The sequence below is a fragment of the Cervus elaphus genome, chromosome 18 (assembly GCF_910594005.1).
Source record: "Cervus elaphus chromosome 18, mCerEla1.1, whole genome shotgun sequence".
Classification (NCBI taxonomy): domain Eukaryota; kingdom Metazoa; phylum Chordata; class Mammalia; order Artiodactyla; family Cervidae; genus Cervus; species Cervus elaphus.
In genome coordinates this window covers 94,049,625-94,068,874 of record NC_057832.1, presented here as the reverse complement: position 1 = coordinate 94,068,874, position 19,250 = coordinate 94,049,625, and the positions used below count along the sequence as shown (strand labels likewise).

General features: G+C 36.8%; 1 protein-coding gene across 2 annotated transcripts in view; it reads left to right on the top strand.

The window, feature by feature from the left end:
* The window catches only part of SLC13A1 (solute carrier family 13 member 1), a 107,485-nt gene that overhangs the window by 70,497 nt on the left and 17,738 nt on the right, over window positions 1–19,250 (top strand). For both annotated transcript variants that reach the window (XM_043873282.1, XM_043873281.1), the window contains 4 exons: window positions 1,555–1,664; window positions 5,278–5,439; window positions 7,142–7,279; window positions 8,943–9,099. In XM_043873282.1, the coding sequence (XP_043729217.1) occupies window positions 1,555–1,664; window positions 5,278–5,439; window positions 7,142–7,279; window positions 8,943–9,080 (548 nt within the window). In that variant the 3' untranslated portion in view covers window positions 9,081–9,099. The remainder of the gene's footprint in view (window positions 1–1,554; window positions 1,665–5,277; window positions 5,440–7,141; window positions 7,280–8,942; window positions 9,100–19,250) is intronic.

Genomic DNA, 19,250 nt, shown 5'->3' with positions numbered 1-19,250 from the left:
ATAAATGCCTTTGTTCTTCACTTGAGACTGCTACTGCTGCTAAGTCACGTCAGTCGTGTCCGACTCTGTGCGACCCCGTCCCTGGGATTCTCCAGGCAAGAACACTGGAGTGGGTTGCCGTTTCCTTCTCCAATGCATAAAAGTGAAAAGTGAAAGTGAAGTCGCTCAGTCAGGTCCAACTCTTCACGATCCCATGGACTGCAGCCCAGGCTCCTCCGTCCATGGGATTTTCCAGGCAAGAGGACTGGAGTGGGGTGCCATTGCCTTCTCCGCCACTTGAGACTAGCATATCTCAAATGTGTTATAAGAAGGTTGTATAATATAGAGCAGAGATTCCTATGAGATGCCAAGGTCTCTGACCATTGCAATCAAAGCCCTAAGGCCTAGTAGAGTGTTCTGCATGGCTTAACTTCTCTGACCCCTGCTTCTGATTCCTCCTCTCCAACATCCTCTCCTCATTCTTTAACTTCTCTTCTCCCTGATAAACTGATTCACATCAGATTGAAAAATGCAAGATAAGACATAAAACAGACTTCCCAGGTGGCTCAGCCTAAAGAATCCACCTCCCAGTGCAGGAGACACAGGAAGATCCCCTGGAGGAGGAAATGTCAATCCACTCCAGTATTCTTGCCAGGGAAATCCCATGGACAGAGGAGCCTTGTGGGCTCCAATCCACAGGGTCACAAAAGAGTTGGACATGACTTAGCAACTAAAGAACAAGAAGACATAAAGCATTCAGTTTTACATGAGAGGAACAGTCAGAGATGTTAGTGTTTAACAGGATATATGGTCTTAATTCAAGCAGGAAATACCAAAGTTTCCATCAACAGTGAGAGTTGGTTTGGATTAAGTTTGTGGGAAGGAAACAGGAAGAGGACTTCTTAGTAATCTTAAAAGCTTACCATGTAGAAAGTTGCCTGATATACACAAAAGTTAAATGGGCAGAAAACCCATGTTCATGGATGACATTATTTCTAAGCAAATCAGTGGAGTTATCAGAACCCAAATATCAAGAGAAATCCTTGTGATTATTGCTTTATGAGCATTTTAAGGGTTTCCTGAATAATAAGAAAGTTATTTAATCTGAACTTTGAATTATTTTAAACTGAAATTCTGGTGACTCTATCATGACCCTCCTCATGATTTGAAAAAAAAAAAAATATTCAAATAAATATGAGTGAATGATAATTATAATGTTCCACAGATGCTGTTGTATCAATGGTGGATTGCAGATAGCCCAATGCACTTGTTACTCATAGTAGGCAAAGATGTTAGTGTAATGAATGAATGAATGGTATTATATATGATGTTATCATTTATCTAATTTTTTTCTCTAATAAAATGCAAAGGAGTTTTCCAAGTTATGGCATTTTTCTTTTCTTATAATATAATGTTCTACCTAGGCCAGGTGGAAATAAAGTCCAGATCAAGTTCCCTATATAAGAATAATACAGAAATATTGAAAACTTTATGTGAGATGGCTATTTATGATAATAAGACATGTCCTATTGTAATATTTAAGCAATGTTTAACTGTAGGACTTTTGTTTTTCAGTTGCTTTTGATTACTCTCCACTGATTACTTGGAAAGAATTCCAGTCATTCATGCCCTGGGATATAGCCATTCTTGTTGGTGGAGGGTTTGCCTTGGCAGATGGCTGTGAGGTAATACTCTGTGTCTAAGATACTTAGCAGTTAACTAAGCTGTTCAAAAGAAGGACACAAGGACAGTCAAGCTTTTGGAATGCTCAACTTCATTCTATCATTGTAATGATGCAGATTTCAGTAGCCAAGCAGTAACTATACCACACAGATGAGGTGAGTCCAGAGTTCAAGAATTTCTGTGAGCATAAGTCATCATTTTTATGGTGTCCCAACATATCAAAAGAAAAATAAATAGAATTCTTAATCCATGAAATAGGATTAAAAGAGAAGCTTAATAAGAAAAATAACATATAAAAGTCATTTATACAAAGACTGCTTGTTAAACATTTTTTTTTGTTTATACCCTTATCTCATGATGAATTTAAGTAGCTGTCAGATTTCTCTGCAATTATGTACTATGCTAAGTTGCTTCAGTCATGACTTTTTGCGACCCTATGGACTGTAGCCTGCCAGGTTCCTCTGTCCATGGGATTCTCTAGGCAAGAATACTGATGTATATCATGGTCCTAATATTTCCAAAGTAGAATGAGAAACAATAGAACTGTATTACATTACTTGTTACATATTAAATACATTAAAATTATTTCATACATGAGTATTCAATGAAGTCCAGAAAGAATTTCATGTAGCCATGTTTAATATTTATTATGTCTAATTTTAGGAGGGCTTCCCTGGTGGCTCAGCTGGTAAAGAATCCGCCTGCAGTGTAGGAGACCTGGGTTCGATCCCTGGGTTGGGATGATCCCCTGGAGAAGGGAATGGTTACCTACTCCAGTATCCTGGCCTCAAGAATTCCATGGACTGTATAGTATAATTTTAGAAAGAAATGAAATCACCATGAGAAATAAAGTTGGCTATTTCTTTGGTCCATCATCTATGCAGCTGATATAAAGTAAAAGTCTGGGGAAACCTTTGTCCCTTGAAATTGCCCTGGTTATAGGGTTGCTACAAGAAGAGTATCTTCCCCCAAAATTCCATGAAAATTCTCTGCTGTTTTATTCTGGACTTAGTAGCCTTCTGTGAAACACTCAAAACTCATGAACATTCCATTTCCTTGTTCAGCCTTCAAAGTAAAAGCAATGGTGAGAAAAATATCATGTCTAGCCCTTCAGTTTCCCAAAAGTTAAATTTTTCTGTTTTTCAAGACAAATAACTACCCGTTCTGTTCTATTCTTGACAGTCTAAGGAAAGACTGTGTTTTGCTTCTGACTTTATTGTCAGTTTTTCTGTATGAGATTTCGATACTGAGCTTCCAGCAATTTGGTAACACGTGAAAGTCTTAAAAATTGTCTCAACTCTGAGTGCCACTTATGATATTGTTTCAAGTCTAGATTTGACTTGCTTCATAGACTGTTCAAGTACAAATGATGATAATAGAAGACAAAGACACTTTTCTACTAGTTCAGTAGTAATGAGATCTGGTTTCTCAGAATAAATAACTTCCATTCCTGTATTGGTTAATTTGAATTGTGAGGAAATCAGAATCAGCAACTCTAGTATTGATGTCAATATGTTCATCTCTCTTTCCCAGAATATCTGTCACTCAAAGTGGTTTTGAAAGCATTGGCCAGACCCTAGAATTGCAGAATCGAAGGAAATGATAAGGTGTGGACTTAGTCTGATTCACTAGACTCTCTCTCTGGAAGAAGTAGGAAAACCTTGGAGGGGTTCTACTTGGCTGTGGAAATCCTAGCACAAAGCCTCAGATTTCTATGGGATGCCCAAAATCACCCTACCTCTGAGTGGTCAGCTTGAAGCCATGAGCAGGATGATATGATCTCAGTGGCTTCCTGAGGTGAAGGACTGTATGTGATGTAATCTTTTCCAACTGCATCTAATCTTACCTAATAAGATTAGGTAGTCTAATTTTACCCAATACATAGGTAAAATCCATTCTTTAAATATTGACATATTTAAAGAGGAATCTGTGCTAATATGATTTAAATGGTAAACAGTCTTTTTCATTGAAAAAATCAAAACCCCAAACAAAAATGTCAAAACTAGAAATAATATACATAACATCTAGTTATCAGATCTGGGGATGTTTTTGCCAGCTTCCGATCTTGTCATTAGAGCCTTTCTGATGTCCATACTACTTTAACATGTGTGTACAAATTCACACACGCAGGAGCTCAGTGAAATCTCACAAATGGAGGATTGTCCCTTCCATTTGTAGGAGAAAAACAGAATAACATATCTGTTCATCTGAGTGTGATTGATTTTCCTGTATTATGTACAGCGTATCCAAGATCTGAACATCAGGCTTCTAAAGAACCCACTGGAAGCCACAGGAAATGGAGCAATAATTATTTGTACATTCAGAATTCTAAAAAGGATGATATATCAAAGTAATGTGAAAAGAAAAGAAAGAGGTTTTCAGACATGCAGAGACTAAAGAAATTTACTTTCCAGGCACCAATTATCAGGAAGTTACAGAAGATGTGGTCCTGTGGGCCATCAACACAAAGGAGTTAACAAGACAGGATTCCCACAGCAGAAAGAGGTGAAGGGGACCCATAAGTAATCTAGTGAATAACAGTAAAGTAGATCTAAAGAGCAACTAGTCCCAGTGTAGCAAGAGGAGGATATACTCCAAAATCAACATCTCCATCAGGGAAAATGAAAAAGAACAATTTCCTGAAATGTCTATTTACTTGTGAGGAGCTTTCTTCTTTTACTGGAAAGTGTACTGGAGGATTAGTGATTGCTTAAAAAACTAAGCAAGCAAAAGAATAGGGAAATCACTTCTTGGAAAAACAAACAAAAACTAAAACAAAACAGCTAAAGCAATCACAGTACACTAAGTGGCTCAGTTGTGAAAAGTATTCATATGATCATAATGGCAAACTTTAAATACTGATTTAACCTAAAATGTTGATATATGAATTTAAGGGAATGGGGAGCAGGGGCGGGAAATATATGTATGATGGAAGGTTTTAGAAAAGTGAATTTTCATGTACATATTAGAACATCAGTGTTCCATCCCTGGGTCAAGAAGATCCCTTGGAGTAGGAAATGGCAACCTGCTGTAGTATTCTTGTCTGGAAAATTCCACAGACAGAGGAGCCTGTCAGGCTATAGTCCAAGCCAGTTGCAAAGAGTCAAACACAACTGAGCAAGCACGCTTGTTCCAAATAATGTCTAAAATTGAAAATTTAGAAATATGAAAAAGTAGAATTTTGTAAAATAGCTATCACAAACATAAACGTGGGAATAAATAGCTAATGTGAATAAAATTGTTGCCTCTGAGGAACACAGCTTAAATGTGGGAAGAGGAAGACCAGAAAGAATACTCCCTTTCTTAAAGCCCTGTAGTACTACATGGTTTTTTATACCCATATATAGTAATTAGATGTAATTAATATTTAACTGAAAAAATGGGGGAAGACAATTCAAACTTCCGAAAGCATTTTAGTGGTGTTAAAATAAGAATAACTAAGAACTTCACAATGTCATAATCACCTAGATCTAACAAACCACAGAAAAATGTGAGAGATTAAAATGTTAATTTAGAAACTGAGTCCTTAGGTCAAATAATGCTTTTTAATATATTTAAATTGTCTGATTAAATGAATTATTAATGAATAACACATATTGCAAATTTGTTTTTTAGGAGTCAGGACTATCTAAGTGGATAGGAAATAAATTATCTCCTCTAGGTTCATTACCAGTCTGGCTAATAATTCTGATATCTTCTCTGCTCGTCACGTCTTTAACAGAGGTAGCCAGCAATCCAGCTACCATTACCCTCCTTCTTCCAATACTATCTCCATTGGTGAGTATTTCATTTATCCTATTTATTCTCTTCATTGAAAGAATAGTGTTCTACTTTGCGTGTTCTCATATTGTGGTGTAGAATCATTTGGGGCTTGAATGGGTCCCTGTAGGTAACTTACAAGGTGGTCCTTATTTGCATTCATATTTTCTTAGGAGACCTCAACACAGGAGAACTCTTTTCTTCCGTGTTCAAGCAGCAGGATCTTAAGAGAACCATCTACCTTCTTTCTGCCCATAGTTTTCCTTTACAGATAAATGGGAGGGTCAACTCAGACCCTTTCCAGCTCTAGAAGATTTTGGGATTCAGTGCTTCCTGACAACTTTCATATTTAGATCTCTAACTTCTCCCTCTAGAAGATGTCTTGATGTTTTGAGAAGCACTTCATATAAGTGATTTGCAAGGTAATAAAAAGCCAGGTTTACACCTCGGGCTTCAAGCTTCAATGTCTCCAACACAGCTCTGTACAGTTTAAGAAGAATTTTAAAAGATAAGTAAGAAGCAGATCTGCAAAGATAGAGAGGGGAAAACTGTCTCTCTTCTCCACAACTAGATGGCAATTACGAGAAATAGCTTCAAGTAAAATGTTTTTCTTCCCCGGGGAAGATGATTTTGGTGAAAGGAAAACACTTTAGATGCAGAAAGATTGCCCTTCTGGAATTGTTCTGCTACCAGTTCAAGGTGCAGACGTTAGCATTCTTGAGTGGCTTCAAATTAGAAAAGAAATGTAGGCAAGTGGATATTAGTGAAATACAATTTGGAATTTTTCTGGGGTTTATCTCTCAACAGGGAGCAGTTAAATAATTAAGAATGGTAGTAACTCTTCTGTGATGATCCCTAAGGAAATTTTAAATTATATAACTCACAGAGGCAGTAAGTTAATGGAATGATGAGAAGCTTTGGAGCCGAAGGAACCTGAGAGCCTCCGAAGCTCTAACTGCTTGCCAGCTATGTTTTTGGATCAGTTACTTTAGCCTCTATGGACCTCAGGTTCTTCATCTGCTATTTGGGGCTATAATTACCATCTCTTAAGGCCATAGTGAAAATTAAGTTGTATATACAAACATATGAAGTTATTCTATTATGCTATACATTATATACTGTTAAACTTTATATGCATATAAAAATATATAATATAACTTTATATATATATATATATATATATATATATTTGAGATTCCCTGGTAGCTCAGTTGGTGAAGAATCTGCCTACAATGCAGGAGACCCCTGTTCAATTCCTGGGTTGGGAAGATACCCTGGAGAAGGGATAGGCTACCCACTCCAGTATTCTGGTATTCTGGCCTGCAGAATTTCATGGAGGGTCATGAACAGTTGGATATGACTGAACAACTTTCACTTTCATGTATAAATACTTACATATTACATAGTAACATGTATGTAAACACTTAGCATGGTACTTAGCACTAGATAAACAGTTGCTGTTTTCATTTTGTTTCTGAAATAAATGATACTTTACTTTCTGAATGAACTGAGTTATAATGCTTAAATGGATACCAATCACCAATATCCAAACAACCAAAAGAAGAAGATAATGTTTTCTAAAAAATCTTAAAAACTATTTATGTGTATAATTTTGTCTTTATATTTCAACCTGCTTCTGGGAAGTTTGTTATAATAATTTTGCTCATTTTGATGCCTATCTCAAAATTTTACTTAGACTCCTTTTTATCTTTTCCAACAGGCTGAAGCCATTCACGTCAACCCTCTTTATATTTTGTTACCGTCTACTCTGTGTACCTCATTTGCATTCCTCCTACCAGTAGCAAACCCACCCAATGCTATTGTTTTTTCATATGGCCATCTAAAAGTTATGGACATGGTGAGTGAACTGAAAGAATGCGATCAGGTCCAGTGGACATTATTTTGTGATGTCTTGGGTTTTCTATCCTTTTATAAACTAATCAAATGCTAGGAAATGTATAGTTTGAGTCCTGCTTTGAATGTGAGTGCATGTGACTGGCCCTAGGATTGTTTTTAAGAGTGATAACCTAGAGCAAATGTGCCATTAATATTTACAGTCACAAATACAGAGATATTGAATGCCTCAGTAGTACATAGAAAGAGGAAGAGAGCAGAGAATATACTCAACACAATGGTTTAAGCTTGGGGCTTGTCAAGATCAGGATCCAACTTGACCTAGCCTGATAGAAGAAGTAGGGTTAATGAAATTTAGCAATCAAGCACTGTGGTTTTCTATCACAAGTATTTACACAACTGACATTTGCTCTGAATAAGATGTTGGGCTCAGTGCCTGACTGATGGAAAGTCAGCTTTCTTTTTCTGATTCTAATGGTGACACCTGAAATAAAATGAAGTGAAATTAGCACAGCAAGGAATAATAGAAAATGTAAGTGACAAAATGTGCACATTTTGCCAAATACAAAAGTTGTGGTAGTGAAGAACTAGTTTGAGAATATCCTGGTCTTCTCTCAACCTTGATCACCCACTTCTGAACCAAACCAAGCAAGAATATAACTACAGGCTATTCAGTGAGCCTGCTGTGCAAATGCAGTTCCAAGTTAAGCCCCAGTTCCTTCCTTCTACACAGATTGCTGTTCCTAAGCCCCTGTAACATAAAAATTCTGTAAATGCCTCTATGAAGAAGTCACATAATTCACTTTGGGTTTAAAAATGTGCATAATATAGAATATAAACAATGTGCTAGGTTTGTGAATTTAAAAAAAAAAAACCACAAGGTTCTAAAATAAATGAGTGGCTTGCATGGACAGAAACTCTACAATATTCATTGCTTTGGCATCCCATTTTGCCTCGGGGCTTCATGTTTTAACACAGAGAATGCTGAGATAGGCAAGCTTTCTCTGTAAAGATCCAGAGAGTAAATATCTGAGACTCTGGGCCATAGGGGGTCTCTGTAACAACTACTGCATCATAAAAGTAGCCAACAAAAATATGTACACAAACGGGCAAAATTGTGATCCTGGAAAACTTGGTTTACAAAGCAGTTTATGGGTAGGAGTTGGCTAATCCCTGCAATCTGAGATGGTTTAGTGGCTACCAGAATAATAACATCAGAGCTAGAAGGATGGGAACTTTGAGAAAGATGAGTAGAAGAGATATTAGATCTCTGGTAAGAGAATACTGAAATGAATATGAAGGATTCAGTTTTCATATAGTGACCTGAAACATATTCACTGAAATACCAAACCACAAAACTTGATTTGACCTGAATTGGCAGATTTTTTAAGGGATTTTTCTCTAATTGTAATGACTTCAGTACTTTCCTAAGAGAAACTTCTCTGATGCTCTCCAACTAAATGACATTTGGTTGGGAACAGATTCTTTTTTGGCATAAATGGAAGGACTTGTCTTATGAAACAAATAATTGATACCAATCACTTAAGATGCATGTAAATCTGCATATGCCTTCTGCAACAGTATTCCAATTCTCCCAATTTGGGTTTTTTTGTTTTGTTTCATTTTGTTTTGTTTGAGACTAACATTCAAGCTCTTTCATATTCAAGGTTAAAGCTGGACTTGGCGTTAATATTGTGGGTGTCGCTGTGGTGATGCTTGGCATGTTTACCTGGATTGTACCTATGTTTGACCTCTACACTTACCCTTCCTGGGCTCCTCCAATTAGTAATGAGACAACGCCATGACAAGCATGACTATTCTGTGGTGAGTTTCAGAAGCCACTATAAAGCCTTCACTGCAAACTTTGGCTCTAGAAAATTGATGATTCTTAAATCAGTCCTGGTGTAGTTGCTGTAGTTCCAGTGAACACCCAAAAACCTGTTTTAAAATACAACCAAGAGTATCTATGTGCCTTCATCAAGAAGCCCTCAGTTGAGATTTTGCTTAAGGACCATATGTATCCTACTTCATCACAAGAATAATTTATAACTTGACCTTCAAAGAGATGAGGTCCTTTGCTTCATCTTACACTTTGGGTTCAGTGTAACATTTCAGATGTCCATTTATTATTTCAAAACCTTTCCATGAAGCTAGAAATAGGAAATAAAATATGCAAGTTAATTAGGTACTTGTATAAATCATGTCTGTAGTGTTCTATAGTGCTGTCCAAGGGAATTTTCTGAAAAATATCAAAACTGTGGTCATCTGGTGGTACAAAAGAAAAGTTCAATCTAAATAAGGTGTACATCCCATCATCTAAAAAATATTCCAATCAGATTACTCTTGATATAGCCATGTAGTATAACAATTGAAAGTAAATATATATATGTACAACTGAACCCACTAAATAACAGAAGACAGATAAGAATTTCCACTTGATCTTATGGTTTATACTTGTATGATCTCAGTGCACTGAGAAATGCATTTTGTTGCTCTATGGCTAAGGCTTGCTATGATTTCCACCATTAGCACAGTATAATTAGAAAAGAAAGCTACACAGCATAAAACTATTAACACATTTGTCTATTTGTGTAGCAGTTTTGCTTAAGCATTTATTTCATTTCACAGTTTTCTGTGATTGTGGGTTTCAGTCTGTCTGCCCTATACGTAAAAACAAAAGATTCAGAAATTTACATGAATTATCACTGTTTATACAACTATAGAAAAAAGTCATATAACTCCATTACATCAATATTGAAAAGAAATACTAGAGGAAAATTAAAGAATAAAAGGTGAAACTGTTGATATATTCACAAAAGAGAAAAATAAGTTATCTGTGGGAAACCTAAAAGGAAAAAGAACTGAACATTTAAACAAAAGTAAGAAGAAAATAGTCTCCTAATATTCGGGATATGAAAGATCAAGGTCTATTGGCATTCTAAAATTAAACTAAAGGGAAAAAATTCACAAAGGCAAAAGAAATGTGTACAGTTAGGAAAACATGGAAAAATTAAAACAGAGCAATTTTCATGTTAAAAATAAAATAGAAGACAAGGTTAAAACACACCTTTAATAGCTTCTTTAATTTTCACAGAAGTCCTCAGGGATGGTTTGTTTTTTTGTGTGTAAATAACATTATTTATAAAGTTATTCTTGAAAATTAAATATGATAAATAGGATCTTTTAAGTTATACATTTTTTAAAAATTATAAGTAATTTTATACATATATAAAATTCAAAATTCATGTTCATTATTTATTAGTCAATGCAAAATTTATCATTTTTTCAATAAAAAATGTGTCCATTTAATCATTACAATATAATATTATGCTTTGTGTGATCATCTCTGTTCACCTTATTTATTTGTTCCCTCATCTATCATATGTTGCACATTTATGATCCACAGTATTTATCACTCTTCTGCCTTTTTCTAGTCATTCAATTTATCACTGTTGAATTATATGACGAATATATTTTCATTATGAAAAAATGAAATGACTTTTCAAATTATAATGAGTACATTTTGCTTTCAAGAAAATAATATAAACATTTCAGCTTGAATCATTTTAATGAATTGCTTCCAACAGCTGCCAGCTGAATACAAGAAAAATGATACTTAGTCAAAATTTGTTTAAGTGAGCCATATGGTTCTCTTGTTACATCTTTATGTCTAGCTGATATATCAGAAATGACTTAACTCATCCATTTCACATTTGCCCCATTTACATCAAAGCTCTCAAACTCTTTTAGTTTGAGAGGTATGCACTGTCTTTGAAAGTTTCCAACAGACAGCCCAAACAGACGATCAAACAAATCTTTGTCCTCCCACACTAAAATAGATATCGTTTTTGTTATTATCTTGAGCTCTACTTAGAGGTTAACTGGAAATCTTTGTCACTTTAAATCTCTGTATCTTGCTCAGGGTTTGGATCTTGTCTAGATAATAGGGGCAATTTCACTAAATGCCTATTTACTGTCTGCTTCTGCCGGTGCTTGGAGGGCTCCCAGGCACACGAGTTTCCTTTGCTTACCTCAACTGCCGCTGTAACATGTCAGCACTCAGAATTCAGATTTCCTTCCTTTCAAGTGTGTGCACTGTTTCCACCCTACCAGGTCTCCAAGTCTTGGTTATCTTCTTTTTGGGCCTAGGAGGTGGGAAGGTAACTTTTAACCAGTATAATGAACTGAATTTATTGGCAAAACTTGATAAAACAATATCATGGCACACTAATTGTGTCCGGACATGTGTACTACATATTATTACATATCAAAGATTATTATTAGATATTTTATTATATCTTTGCCATAGCTAAATATTTAATAAGGTTTTAAAATTTATTTATTTATTTTAATTGGAGGCTAATTACTTTACAATATTGTGGTGGTTTTTTCCATACAGTGACATGAATCAGCCGTGGGTGTACATGTGTCCCCCCATCCCAAACCCCCCACCCTCTTCCCTCCCCATCCCATCCCTCTGGGATGTCCCAGTGCACCGGCTTTGAGTGCCCTGTTTCATGCATTGAACTTGGACTAATCATCTATTTCACAATGGTAATACACATGTTTCAATGCTATTCTCTCTAATCAGCCCACCCTCACCTTCTCCCACAGAGTTCAAAAGTCTGTTCTTTACATCTGTGTCTCTCGCTGTCTTGCATATAGGGTCATCATTACCACCTTTCTAAATTCCATATATATGCGTTAATATACTGTGTTGGTGTTTTCCTTGCTGACTTACTTCACTCTGTATAATAGGCTCCAGTTTTATCCGCTTCATTAGAACTGACTCAAATTCATTCTTTTTTATGGTTAAATAATATTCCATTGTGTATATGATTCTTTGTGATGACAGTTTTGCTCCAAAGTTTTTTTGATTTAGTTAATGCATGACTATTATCTTTATTTATGTGTGGATTTTTCCCAGTTAAGTGTTTTTATTTTTATAAGGGAGAGGATTGTACTAGCAATGAAAAAGTAAACTCAAACAAATGGTCAGTTTTATTGCTGTAACATAATATACAAATAAAAATAGTTTAAATTGTTACCCCAGGGCAGCATCAGCTATCTTATTCCCAAATGAAGTACTTTAGGCAAAGTAATAATATACGAGGTAAATTTTAAAGAATGCAAATGTCAAAAATGAAGGTCCCCAGTACAGAGCAAGATCAGACCAGTCCAGGAATAAACACTAAAAACAGCACAAAAATAAAGTAGAGATTGAACGTTTTTTCCAAATATGAGGACCTTCATTTGTCTAGAAAGAAAAAGACATGGGGTTTTATACAAAGAAAGAAAGAAAAGGACTTTTCTTAGTGACAGTATGGTGGTATGGATATTGGAGGTCAAAGGTGGGGAAGATCTTCTTAAGGGCAAATAATAGTAAATATTTTATAATATGCATTACTGTGTCAGCAAAATAATAATAGAAGTCCTTAAGAGAAAAGTTTGATTTAAGGAACCAGCAAGAATCCAGAGACTTAAGCTAGGACTGAAGACAGAAACTGCTAATCCCTAGAGATCTTGAAATTTTCTTTGATAAGTATACAGGGTACAAGGGATGGGAGACCAAACTAAGACCCAAGCAAGTTAGGGGTTAAATGGAAAATTTCATGGAGATAAGATATCATCTCAGTGAAAATGAGGAAAAAAACCTTCTTTATAGAGGGAAGCATAAGGAAATTTTAATGTCTTGGCCTGTTCGTGGGGAGGAGTAAATCTCTTTGAAAATGTATAACCGCACCGGTTAGGGGCCTAAAGTCTCAGTATCAGTGTTGTATAGGAGACTTCAATCTGAAATTGGATTTTAAAGCAATTCTAGGTTGGTAGTATTCCCAGGTACCTGGCAAAAAAAACTAAAAGGAACACTTTTTTCAACTTGAGGCTCAAAGAACTTTTTGGTTTATCATCAAAACTCATAAATTCTGCCAAGACATAAAGTGTTTTGTGCAATAAACAACATAAACAAAAGAAATAGAATCCAAAGTGCAAAGACAGCAGATATTCTACCAAATAAAGAATATAAAGTGAAGACACATAATGTTTGAAAATATAAAAGAGGGTCTTGGATATATATTATAAGTATGGTAAGCAGAATTCTAAAAATGTCCTCTTAAGATTTCTGTCTCCTAATTATTCAGTCAAATATTAATCTATGTACTACTATAAATCCAACCAGTCCATCCTAAAGGAGATCAGTCCTGGGTGTTCATTGGAAGGACTGATGTTGAAGCTGAAACTCTAATACTTTGGCCATCTGATGCGAAGAGCTGACTCATTGGAAAAGACCCTGATGCTGGGAAAGATTGAGGGCAGGAGGAGAAGGGGACGACAGAGGATGAGATAGTTGGATGGCATCACCAACTCAATGGACATGGGTTTGGGTGGACTCCGGCAGTTGGTGATAGACAGGGAGGCCTGGCGTGCTGCGGTTCATGGGGTCGTAAAGAGCCAGACATGACTGAATGACTGAACTGAACTGAACTGAACTACTATAAAGAGATTTTGCAGATGTGGTTGGTGGTGGTTTAGTCGCTAAATTGTGTCCGACTCTTTCTGATCCCATAGACTGTAGCCTGCCAGGTTCCTCTGTCCATGGGATTTCTAGACAAGAATATTGGAGTGGGTAGACATTTCCTTCTCCAGGGGATCTTCCCAACCCAGCAATGGAACCTGCATCTTCGTCAGGCAGATTCTTTACCACTGAGCCATTTGCAGATGTAGTTAAGTTTATTAATCAGATGACCTTAAAATAGGGAGATTATCTTAGATTGTTGTTGTTCAGTCACCAAGTTGTGTCCAATTCTTTGTGACCCCAAGGACTGCAGCACTCAGGGCTTTTCTGTCCCTCAACATCTCCCAGAGTTTGCCCAAGTTCATGTACACTGAATCAGTGATGCCGTCAGCCATCCAACCATCTCATTCCACCTAATCTTATTCAGGAGGACTCAGTGTGATTATATGAGCCTCCTAAAAACAGAAAAGGAAGGCAGAAGAGTCAGATGGTAAGTTGAGACAGAATGGGAAGTCAGAGAGATTTGAAACATGAAAATTGGACACCTCCCCCCACCCCCACTGTTGCTGGCTTTGATGATGAAAAGGGTCACAAGCCAGAGAATGCATGTAGCCTTCAGAAACTGTGAATGACCCTTGTTTAAAACAGAGCAAGGAAACAGAAGCCTCTGTCCTACAGTTGCATGGAACTGAATTCAGCCAACATGATAAGCTTGGAAATAAATTGCTTTTAAGAGCCTCCAGTAAGGGTCACAGCCCCGCAAACACCTTGATTTAGTCCAATGAGACTTGTATTGGAAAAATCTGCTAATCTATAGAGCACTGAGATAATAATGAGTATTTTTTTAAGTCACTACATTGTGGTAGTTTGTTTTGGCAGCAATAAAAGACAAATACAATAAGGAACAAGAGGCTGCGAAAAGTAACCAGATAGATATGAAAAGTTGTCAAATAGAAATTTTAGACAGAAAAAGTATAACAATTTAAATTAACAACTTAATGAATAGGTTAAATAGCACTATACAAACCAGAAAAGGAAGTATTGAATTGAAGACATATTTTTTTTTAATTATTTAGAATGCAACACAGAGATATACAGAACTCTGAAGGGAAGTTAAAAAATGCAAGCTAGAATGAGAAATGTAAAATATATTTAATCATAATTCCAAGAGTAGATCTCAGATGGTAATGCATCTGCCTGCAATACAGGAGACCTGGGCTCGATCCCTGGGTTGGGAAGATACCCTGGAGAAGGAAACAGCAACCCACTTCAGTACTCTTTCCTGGAAAATCCTATGGATGGAGGATCCTGGTAGGCTACAGTCCATGCCATCACAAAGAGTCAGACACAACTAAGCGACTTCACTTTCACCAAGAGTAGATAATAAAAAGAATATGAGAAATGCTGTCACTGAAGACACAGTGGGTGACAATTTTCCAATATTAATGAAAGAAACCAATCAGGTTTTTTTTTAGAAAGCATAATGAATCCAAAGCAGGATTTTCAGAAAGGAAATATGCCCTCACCTACATGATAGTGAAATAGTAGAACACTCAAAAGAAAGAGTGTCTGACTTTGAGCAAACTCCAGGAGATAGTGAAGGACAGGGAAGCCTGGCGTGCTGCAATAAATGGGGTTACAAAGAGTCAGACATGACTTAGAGACTGAACAACAACAGCAACAAAAGGGAGAAAAGAAGGACTTCCTTGGTGGTCCAGTGGTTAAGACTCATGCTTCCACTGCAGGGGAGCAGGTTCAATCCCTCATCCGGGAACTAGGATCCCAAATGTAACTAAGATCCCATATGCCACACAGCACAGCCAAAAGAAAGAAAAGATGATAAAGAGAGAAAGAAGACAGAATACACCCAAGGAACTATAATTAGACAATTAAACCAAGGCTACATCCTCAAACAATTGGAAACAATTAAGAATCTCCAAGTGCCAAAACAAAGAGCTATCAACCTAGAATGGTATATCTAGAAATATCTATGTTTCAAGAATGAAAAACAACTAAGAAATTTCCAAACCAACAAAAACTGAGGGGGCTTACCACATGCAAGGGTCATGAAGATACTTCTAAGCCATATATCAAAGGGAAAAGAAAAATAATTCAACACTGAAGGTGTGTGACACAATAAGAAATGGTGAGTAACCAAATTGGTAAATGTATGGGTTAAGAAAAAAGCTAGAAAGCATTACTGAAAAAGCATAAAAAATGCAAGTTCAAAGACAAAGTATTCTAACATAGCTCTCAACCTTCCATTTTTTTCTTTAGAGCAGAACACTTACTTTAACTAAATCCAAGTCAATTTAGTAATTTCAGTGGTTTTCTTTTTTTTTCTATTTCAGCTTTTAATTTAGTCAACTTAGGTTTTTGTTTACTAGATCCCATATCTTATTCCTTTCTTCTTGCAGTTTTTATCTAAATTCTGTGAAACTTACATGTTAAACTCACCCTGGATGAGGTGAGTTTGAGCATATGTAATATAGGTTTCATAACTTTTGCTGTTCTTGCCTACTAATTTTGTCATTTCTGTCATTTTTGCTGCTTCTTATTGCTTGATTTTCCTCTCATTTAAGAGCCATAGTTTTGTTCTCTTTCTTCCTGGTACTGTTTTTGTTTTGTTTTGTTTTCAGTTGAGAGCCAGACCTTGTTGATTTTACTTTGCTAAATACTAGGTATATTTAAGGTATATTTTTAGTTCTATAAATATTGAGTGTTATTCTGGGGCACAGTCATTTGGAAACAATTTGCTCTTAAGATTTATTGGGTAAGTTCAAGATAACCGGTACTGGGACTGCCTTTCCCTCACTACTGAGGCAACATCTTTCTCAATGTTTTACTTGATGCTCTGTTACCTTTGAGGTTTTCCACTCTGATTGGAGGGCTTCCCTGGCAGCTCAGATAGTAAAGAATTTGCCTGCAATATGGGAGAACTGGGTTCTGTCCCTGGGTTGGGAAGATCTCCTGGAGAAGGGAATGGCAACCCACTCCAGTATTCTTGCCTGGAGAATTCCATGGACAGAGGAGCCTGGTGGGCTACAATCCATGAGGTAGCAAATCATCAGACACAACTGAGCAACTAACACACACACACACTCTGGTTGGAGCATGAATTATTCCCAGCACTGTGTGAGCTCTCGTGATCACCTCATCTAATAACTTTAAGTGATTATTTCTCTACCTTCAGGTAGTTTCCTGACAAATATGCTTTGATTAGTATTCAGCAGAATAGTGGACAGGATTTCTGGAGATCTTTCCGTCTTTGCACGTCTCTCCTCTCTGATACTCTGCTCTGCACACTATAGCCTCCTGTCCTCCCCAGACTCCCAACTCCATCTATTTAACTCAGCTTATCACCAGGTTCTGGCTGGATTCCCCCTTCTTTAAGCTGCTGCCTGGAAACTCTCCCTGTGCTATAAGTTGAAGCAATTATAGGGCTCAACTATTTCCTTCCTTTCAGAGATCACTGTCCTGTTTTGCCTGATATCCAATGTCTGAAAACTGTTATTTCATAAAAATTTTCTTTTTCTTAGTTGTTTTGGGCAGGAGAATAAATCCTTTTCCTAATGTTGCATCTTGATAAGAGTGGAGGTCTCTAGAAGAGCCAAATTTAAATGATAATCCCTTTCCCCCCAGTAAACTTGGAATCAGGACAAGCTAAGTGAATTGGCTGGTTCTGAAATCTCCAATTTTAATCACTGGTGTACAGTGCAATCTTAAATAAGAGAGTAAATACTACTCTATAAGGAGCCTCTATAGTGGTATTTGGAGGTAGAAAAGGTTCTTCTGTGAGTGCAATTTTGAATTTGTTGAGTTTGAGATTTATTCAGCACTTATGAGAGAGTCAAGAAAAACTGACTAAACACACTCGAATAGTCCAAATGTGAAGCTGAGAACTATGGTCAGACCTTTATTTTTAGCTTAAAATCAATGTTTCTATAAGATGAAGTGAGTCTAGAACATACAAAAACAACATGTAAGAAACTTTTTTCTTTGACTTCAATACTATGATAGCTACCTAATATTTATATCTTAAATTGTTGATATTTATCTTAACTGAAGTGTATTTGATTCACAAAATGTTAGTTTCAGGTAGACAGCAAAGTGATTCAGTTATATATGCATATGTGTCTTTTTCAGATTCTTTTCCCTTATACGTTATTACAAAATATTGAGTATAGTTCCCTGTGCAATACTATTACTAAACCCAGGTCCAGCTGCTCACTGCTCAAAAGCCAATACTTGAGAGATAAGTGTTAGAAAGGAAAAGTTACTTTATTTTGGAGGCCAGCAACCAAGGAATAAGGTGGACTCATGTCCAAAAACCAACTCCCAATTGCCACTCAGGCAGCATGTGTGTGCTCAGACGTTTAGTCATGTCCGACTCTTTGTGACACCCTGGACTGTGGCCTCCCAGGTTCCTCTGTCCATGAGTTTCTCCTGGCAAGAATACTCGAGTAGGTTGCCATTTCCTCTTCCCAGGGTATCTGCCCAACCCAGGGATCAAACCTGCATCTGTTGCATCTCCTTCATTGGCAGATGGATTCTTTACCACTAGTGCCACCTCAAGGGCGAGAGCTTTTAAAGGGGAACTTCAGGGGTGTATTGGCAGAGGGAGGGGGCAGAGAAGCACAGTCAGCTCTGAGAATCATCTCGAAATCAGTAATATGGTGGCCTGATCAGTGTCACCTTGACTGTTTCAAGTACAGTTAATCTTCAGTTCTAGGATTAATTCCCATTTTTTGAGGCCAGTTCTCAGAATTATATGAAACAGAAAAGCTTCTGTCATAGCTACAATGTAGTCATCTTTCTCCACCTGGAAGGGGCTTCAGTATCTGCAAAACAGCTCACAGAGTATGGCTCAGAATACTACCTATAGTCCTTCAGGACTAACTAACGGTCCTTGATTCTGTTTAATAACTAAACTGTTATTATTTTGCCTTGTGTAAAGGCTCAGAGTTTAAAGTATGACAAAGCTCTAAGGCTAAGGGAGTGCTTAAACATAGTAGGTCCTTGTTTATCTATTTTATATATAGTAGTGTATATGCATGCATGCTCTGCAATCACATAGGCTGTAGCTCATCAGATTCCTTTGTCCATGGAATTTTCCAGGCAAGAATACTGGAATGGGTTGCCATTTCCTCCTCCAGGGAATTTTCCCAACCCAGGAATCAAACTCATATCTCCTGCATTTGGCAGGCAGATTCTTTACCACTGAGCCATCTGGGAAGCCCCAGTAGAGTGTACATGGTAATCCCCAAATCCTAATTTATCTCTCCCCCACTGTTCTCCTCTGGTAACCATAAGATTGTTTTCTATGTCTATGAATCTATTTCTGTTTTGTAAGTAAGTTTATTTGTATCATTTTTTAAAAATTCCATATACAAGATATATATAATACTTGTCTTTGTTTTACTTCACTTGGTATGATATTCTGTAGGTCCATGGATGCTGC